General features: G+C 47.0%; 1 protein-coding gene across 1 annotated transcript in view; it reads right to left on the reverse strand.

The window, feature by feature from the left end:
- LOC140197379 (major histocompatibility complex class I-related gene protein-like) overlaps nt 1-8,082 on the reverse strand; it is a 51,045-nt gene extending 42,963 nt beyond the window's left edge. Inside the window, exon 1 of the mRNA XM_072257336.1 lies at nt 7,968-8,082. Coding sequence (XP_072113437.1) covers nt 7,968-8,043 — 76 coding nt within the window. The 5' untranslated portion in view covers nt 8,044-8,082. The remainder of the gene's footprint in view (nt 1-7,967) is intronic.
- Nucleotides 8,083-8,339: the final 257 nt, after the last annotated feature.

Consider the following 8,339-nt stretch of genomic DNA (forward strand, 5'->3'; position numbering starts at 1 on the left):
TCTCTGGGCATTTAGAGAATCATAGTCTGATCAGGGACAGTCAGCATGGCTTTGTGAAGGGTAGATCGTGTCTAACAAGCCTGATAGAGTTCTTTGAGGAGGTGACCAGGCATATAGATGAGGGTAGTGCAGTGGATGTGATCTATGTGGATTTTTGTAAGGCATTTGACAAGGTTCCACATGGTAGGCTTATTCAGAAAGTCAGAAGGCATGGGATCCAGGGGAGTTTGGCCAGGTGGATTCAGAATTGGCTTGCCTGCGGAAGGCAGAGGGTCATGGTGGAGGGAGTACATTCAGATTGGAGGATTGTGATTTGTGGTATCCCACAAGGATCGGTTCTGGGACCTCTACTTTTCATGATTTTTATTAACGACCTGGATATGGAAGTAGAAGGGTGGGTTGGCAAGTTTGCAGATGACACTAAGGTTGGTGGTGTTGTAGATAGTGTAGAGGATTGTCAAAGATTGCAGAGAGACATTGATAGGATGCAGAAGTGGGCTGAGAAGTGGCTGATGGAGTTCAACCCAGAGAAGTGTGAGGTTGTACACTTTGGGAGGACAAACTCCAAGGCAAAGTACAAAGTAAATGACAGGATACTTGGTAGTGTGGAGGAGCAGAGGGATCTGGGGGTACATGTACACAGATCCATAGAAACCATAGAAACTACAGCACAGAAACAGGCCTTTTGGCCCTTCTTGGCTGCGCCAATCCATTTTCTGCCTAGTCCCACTGACCTGCACACGGACCATATCCCTCCATACACCTCCCATCCATGTATCTGTCCAATTTATTCTTAAATGTTAAAAAAGAACCCGCATTTACCACCTCGTCTGGCAGCTCATTCCATACTCCCACCACTAGTGAAGAAGCCCCCACTAATGTTCCCTTTAAACTTTCCCCCCCCCTCACCCTTAACCCATGTCCTCTGGTTTTTTTCTCCCCTTGCCTCAGTGGAAAAAGCCTGCTTGCATTTACTCTATCTATACCCATTATAATTTTATATACCTCTATCAAATCTCCCCTCATTCTTCTACGCTCCAGGGAATAAAGTCCTAACCTATTCAACCTTTCTCTGTAACTGAGTTTCTCAAGTACCGGCAACATCCTTGTAAACCTTCTCTGCAATCTTTCAACCTTCTTTATATCCTTCCTGTAATTTGGTGACCAAAACTGAACACAATACTCCAGATTCGGCCTCACCAATGCCTTATACAACCTCATAATAACATTCCAGCTCTTATACTCAATACTTTGATTAATAAAGGCCAATGTACCAAAAGCTCTCTTTAAGACCCTATCTCCCTGTGACGACACTTTTAGGGAATTTTGTATCTGTATTCCCAGATCCCTCTGTTCCACTGCACTCCTCAGTGCCTTACCATTAACCCTGTATGTTCTACCTTGGTTTGTCCTTCCAACGTGCAATACCTCACACTTGTCAGTATTAAACTCCATCTGCCATTTTTCAGCCCATTTTTCCAGCTGGTCCAAGTCCCTCTGCAGGCTCTGAAAACCTTCCTCACTGTCTACTACACCTCCAATCTTTGTATCATCAGCAAATTTGCTGATCCAATTTACCACAATATCATCCAGATCATTGATATAGATGACAAATAACAATGGACCCAGCACTGATCCCTGTGGCACACCACTAGTCACAGGCCTCCACTCAGAGAAGCAGTTCTCTACCACCACTCTCTGGCTTCTTCCATTGAGCCAATGTCTAATCCAATTTACCACCTCTCCATGTACACCTAACGACTGAATTTTCCTGACTAACCTCCCATGCGGGACCTTGTCGAAGGCCTTACTGAAGTCCATGTAGACAATATCCACTGCCTTCCCTTCATCCACTTTCCTGGTAACCTCCTCGAAAAACTCCAACAGATTGGTCAAACATGACCTACCACGCACAAAGCCATGTTGACTCTCCCTAATAAGCCCCTGTCTATGCAAATGCTTGTAGATTCTGTCTCTTAGTACGCCCTCCAATAACTTACCTACTACTGATGTTAAACTCATCGGCCTATAATTTCCCGGATTACTTTTCGATCCTTTTTTAAACAACGGAACAACATGAGCACTCTCCAATCCTCCGGCACTTCACCCGTAGACAGCGACATTTTAAATATTTCTACCAGGGCCCCCGCAATTTCAACACTAGTCTCCTTCAAGGTCCGAGGGAACACTCTGTCAGGTCCCGGGGATTTATCCACTTTAATTTTCCTCAAGACAGCAAGCACCTCCTCCTTTTTAATCTGTACACTTTCCATGGTCTCACTACTTGATTCCCTCAATTCCATAGATTTCAATCCAGCTTCCTTAGTAAATACAGACGCAAAAAACCTATTTAAGATCTCCCCCATTTCCTTTGGTTCCGCACAAAGCCGACTACTCTGATCTTCAAGAGGACCAATTTTATCCCTTACAATCCTTTTGCTCTTAATATACTTGTAAAAGCTCTTTGGATTATCCTTCACTTTGACTGCCAAGGCAACCTCATGTCTTCTTTTAGCCCTCCTGATTTCTTTCTTAAGTATTTTCTTGCACTTCTTATACTCCTCAAGCACCTGATTTACCCCCTGTTTCCTATACATTTCATACAACTCCCTCTTCTTCTTTATCAGAGTTGCAATATCCCTTGAGAACCAAGTTTCCTTATTCCTGTTCAATTTGCCTTTAATCCTGACAGGAACATACAAACTCTGCACTCTCAAAATTTCCACTTTGAAGGCTTCACACCTACCAATCACATCTTTGCCAGAGAACAACCTGTCCCAATCCACGCTTTTTAGATCCTTTCTCATTTCTCCAAATTTGGCCTTCTTCCAGTTCAGAACCTCAACCCTAGGACCAGATCTATCCTTGTCCATGATCAAATTGAAACTAATGGTGTTATGATCACTGGAACCAAAGTGCTCCCCTACACAGACTTCCGTCACTTGCCCTAATTCGTTACCTAACAGGAGATCCAATATTGCATCCCCTCTAGTTGGTCCCTCTATATATTGATTTCGAAAACTTTCCTGAACACATTTTACAAACTCTAAACCATCCAGACCCCTAACAGTATGGGAGTCCCAATCAATGTATGGAAAATTAAAATCTCCTACCACCACAACTTTATGCTTCCTGCAGTTGCCTGCTATCTCTCTGCAGATTTGCTCTTCCAAGTCTCGTTGACTATTGGGTGGTCTGTAATACAATCCCACTAATGTGGCCATACCTTTCCTGTTTCTCAGCTCCACCCATAAGGACTCAGTAGACAGGCCCCCTAATCTGTCCTGCCTGAGCACTGCTGTAATATTTTCCCTAACAAGCAATGCTACTCCCCCACCTTTCATTCCTCTGCCTTGATCACATCTGAAACATCAGAACCCTGGAATATTAAGCTGCCAGTCCTGCCCCTCCTGTAGCCAAGTTTCACTAATTGCTACAACATCATAATTTTCACTAATTGTTTCACTAATCCCTGAAAGTTGCCTCACAGGTGAATAGGGTAGTTAAAAAAGCTTATGGGGTGTTAGCTTTCATAAATCGAGGGATAGAGTTTAAGAGTCGCGATGTAATGATGCAGCTCTATAAAACTCTGGTTAGGCCACACTTGGAGTACTGTGTCCAGTTCTGGTTGCCTCACTATAGGAAGGATGTGGAAGCATTGGAAAGGGTACAGAAGAGATTTACCAGGATGCTGCCTGGTTTAGAGAGTATGCATTATGATCAGAGATTAAGGGAGCTAGGGCTTTACTCTTTGGAGAGAAGGAGGATGAGAGGAGACATGATAGAGGTGTACAAGATAATAAGAGGAATAGATAGAGTGGATAGCCAGCGCCTCTTCCCCAGGGCACCGCTGCTCAATACAAGAGGACATGGCTTTAAGGTAAGGGGTGGGAAGTTCAAGGGTGATATTAGAGGAGGGTTTTTTACTCAGAGAGTGGTTAGTGTGTGGAATGCACTGCCTGAGTCAGTGGTGGAGGCAGATACACTAGTGAAGTTTAAGAGACTACCAGACAGGTATATGGAGGAATTGAAGATAGGGGCTTATATGGGAGGCAGGGTTTGAGGGTCGGCACAACATTGTGGGCCGAAGAGCCTGTACTGTGCTGTACTATTCTATGTTCTATGGGATAAGGTCTTTTCCTTTCGATGGTCCCGTTGCACATTGTTGGGAACGTATTTTTCCAGAGACTCCAGTCTGTTCCCTCACTGAGTCTCTTCTAAGTTTCCCGACCCCTCTTCCTGCTGGGACACCCGGGGGCTCTCCCTCCTTGGGGCTCCCTGCCGTTCACATTCCCGCCTGAAGTGCCCCTCTTCCCCGCAGTTATAGCACACGCCTCTCCTCGCGGGACCCCGGCCTTCGCATGGCCTCAGCGCCGTGCGTCCCTTCAGGGAGGGGCCTTCTCTGCTAGTCCCCTCCCGCGGAGGGACCCCACCTGCCGCGACCCCCTTTTGTATCTCCCGCGTAGAGCTGGCCCCGGCCATTTCACCACAAGGAGCTGCTACCGAGGTTTGTATCTTGTTAACGGATCCCAGTTCCGCTTCCAATTCGTCCTCCTCCTCCCTTACCTCTCTGAGCAACTGAACCAAAGACGGGGGTGGGAGGGGGGGTGAGTCGCGCTTTACGGGACTGCCGGAGACTCGTAGCCATCGCATCATATCTCTGCGCGCCTTTGGCTACCTGATCTGTACTTATCCGATCCACCTCATTCCCCAAATGACCCCCCGGCGCCTCAAGCAATTTAGCCTACGCTCTAGTCGGAGAAGATGCTCAGAAGGCTTTTCCCCTTTCTCCTGAAGCAAATTCTGAATTCCGCCCCCCGCAACCCCCACCGAAAAGCTCCACCGTGCTTCCCGTCAGCCCAAACGCCTCCTCTAGGGCGGCTAGACACTCCTTCCAAGAAGCCAGGGGCTGGTTCACTCGCACCCCTTCTACCACCTCAGCTGCCGCCCCTCTCAAACTGTCCCCCAATGTTTGTCGCTTCTCCTCCTCAGAACACTGCCACTCACCCAGCAGCTGAGAGGTATGTTCTACCCAGGACTCATAATCCTCTTCCCCGTCGGGGATGGGGGTCTTCCCTGAGAAAATTCTTAACTTCGGTCGCGGACCCATCACCCGGTTCACCAAAGAGTTAATGGCTGAGGCCAACTCAGAGCCCTCCGCCTTCCCTGGGGAATGAGAACTAATTACCTTCTCCAAATCCGACCACCCCCCTTTCTTCATCCTTCAAAAACCAATGGACCCGCTCTCTAAAATCTCCGCCTCTAGCCTCGGGAAACTTCTCTGGTGTCTCTTCAAACCCTTCCTCCGTGACAGTGTGCACGCCCACGGTCCCGCCTCACCCACCTCACCCACCTCACCAATAGACTGGGACAGTCCCAATTCCTTGACGTCAACACCAGTCTGTATCAGCACAAAGGCTGAGTCTCCCGTTTTACCAATCTTTCTGCTTACAATCTCAACCTTACCGATAGCTCTGACCGTAGTCAGTCATCGAATTAACACATTGTCCGGTGTATGTATATCCACCCCACTTAATACGCAGGCATGATTAACCGGGACATCCTAGATCTCACACCAAGGTTCAATCTTATACGCATCCATCTCTTCTAATTTAACTCGGGCGATTTACACCGTATCCGACAGAATTGAAATCCGCGGGTCGAGCCGCCACAATGTAACGGCCTTTGCCCCAACTGAGTCCCGTTGCCTAGGGTCAATAGGCGTCGACCCCGCCAAACAGTGCAAATGCTTTGGTGCGGATGCGGTGTGAGGCACCCAATGATCAGCCACGACACAAATATCAAACAATATACCGAGTGCGAGGAACGAATTATACTTTATAGCAAGTTTTGGTGATGGGTTAGTAGCAACAACTAAAAGAAAAGGCGCCACATAAGTAACTTGTCAGTCTTGTGCACATAATATTTTAATACGTTGAAGCTCACGCCTCCGATTCCATCCACAACTTCCTTCCGAGACTCCGGCCACCATCCGAACCCCCGAGGTCCGGTATCTGCCGCCCTGGAACCGCTGTCCGTTCCCCGCACGTCCGTCCTCTCTGCTCGCCTCCCGAAAAAGCCCGCGCTCCTCAACTCAGCGCACACATACAAGATAACATAACATGACTTCCATTGGCTAGCAAATGAATACAATTTCCATTTTCACTAAGCAAAACATGTGGTTACAGAGAACCCCTGTCTCAGCAGTTAACAGTACGAGAAGCCATTTTAATATAACACTTCAGAGAAGCCATTTTGGTAATAAGCAATTAACAATTAATATTGCATCTAGTATTGCTGAGAACCCTACGTGTGTTTCCTTTCTGCTTCTACAGAATCACCCATCTGTCCCCCTGCCTACAGAATCTCCTATTACTGGAGCCATCCTCTTAATTCCCTACCCTTCTGAGCCACAGGGCCAGACTCAGTGCCAGAGGCACAACCCCGTGTACTGTTGCAACCGGCCATCTCTGATTGTGTGTGTGTGTTTTTTTTTTTAGCTCTGATGTCTCAATCTGCAGTTATTTTTGTTCATTGACTTGCATAAGCTTTGCGTAACTGTCATTCTGTGTGTTCCCTGAATATGCCTGCTTGTAATGCTGCTTGTAATGATTTTCATTTTATCTGTATCTAACCATTCTTATCGGCCGGCTGATGGCGCAGTGACATCAGCTCCGGACTCCGGAGCCATTCGAGCTTTCCATCCATGCCGGGTTGAGTGTCGAGTACGCAACTCGGCCTCGTAAAAAAACACTGCGCTGTGAGAAGGACTTGGGGGACCACTCATAGAATCTTTCCTCCAAAGACAATCACTTGAAAAAGTGGTCGCCGAGGCTCTGGCAGAGTATGGCACTGAGAGAAAAAAAGCATTCTTATGCATGTAACGATGAATTGGACTGAACGTACCTAAAATCTCCCTGAGCGTCCTAAATTCCCGGCTACCGAAATTAACAGAAACTGAGCAATACTGTTCTTCGTGATTTATTGCTTCTATTTCTTCTGCTTCCTTTTTCATTGTATTTTCTGTAAGCAGCCAGTGCAGACTCTCCCATAGTCTGCCATGTGTAAACATACTGACCAACCACCCCAACACCAGAGCTTTGATGAATTCGCCACTCATGTCCACTGGCAACTGCTTCCACTTCCCGCTGCATCATTTGGCATGAGCGGTGTTAACCTGGCGATTTTACAAAACCTGCCAGAAGTCCTTGTACGTAACATGCATCAATGTTCTGCCAGTCTATTACCACATTAATCACCAAAACTTAGATCCAACTCTTGATGCACTTTGAAAATAGAAAGAAAAAGTTCTGACAATAGTCAACAGGCCAGGCAGTATCTGGAGAAAAGAGGAACTGTTAATGTCTCAAGTTAAAGACGGAAAGTTCCGATAGCATGCAAGGACAGAGAAACAGGGCTAATGTTTAATGACCAAGATGGAAATCTTGCAACAGTTTGGGTAGCATCTGCCGAGAGACAAAGAATGAATGTTTCAGATTCAGGAGCCTGAGTCAGAACTTGGAATGAGAGAAATCAAGATAGTTTTTGTTAGCAGAGAAGTCATTCACACAGAAAGAGGCCACTCGGACCGCTATGTGTGTGCAGACCCTAGAGGAATGGGTAGAACAGGGATATTTCTCTGGTATTGTGAAACAGACTGACGTAACGTGGCAGTTACAGGATAGTTAAACTCAGATTAATTGCTTTAATGTGATGCCTCTGTTAAGATCGTGGGACTTTCCTCTAGGAATTGGCGACAATTCCTATCCACCTGTGAAACCTATTCAAGGATCATTTTTCCCCGAGTTTATCGACTCCAGAAATTTCACAAGAGTGAAATGAGAACACAGGAGTGCGATGAGTTCGTCCTCCCGTCTAATGGAGCAACTGCCAGGAACTCCAAAAGATTTAAAGGTGAATTTCCCGACACAACCCCCGACCATCGCCGTCACATACCCTCGCCTCACCTGCCTGTTGTCCCGCGACAGAGCAGAGAGATAACGCGGTGACAAGGAGCGATACCGGTCCGCTCCAGCTCTCCATTGCGACAACTCCTTACATCGACTGAACCCTGATCATTAGTCAGTGAACTGCTGAGGGTGGAGTTAGATTCACAGACGCGGCCAGTCGGTGCAGGTGTAGCCAGTAACTAAACCTCCTTCTACAGAAATGGACTGTGTGGGCAGCGGAGTGCGGGTGATCGCGGGAGGGAGCGGAGCCAAACCACTTCCAGTCGTGTTGCATCAAATTCGGCGAGTGTAAATTTCAGTAACCTCCCAATAGCCCGAGGGAAGCTGCTCAGCATAAACCTTCTCCAATCACTGGGTAAAACAAACTTC

Source organism: Mobula birostris, chromosome 5 (assembly GCF_030028105.1).
Source record: "Mobula birostris isolate sMobBir1 chromosome 5, sMobBir1.hap1, whole genome shotgun sequence".
NCBI lineage: Eukaryota > Metazoa > Chordata > Chondrichthyes > Myliobatiformes > Myliobatidae > Mobula > Mobula birostris.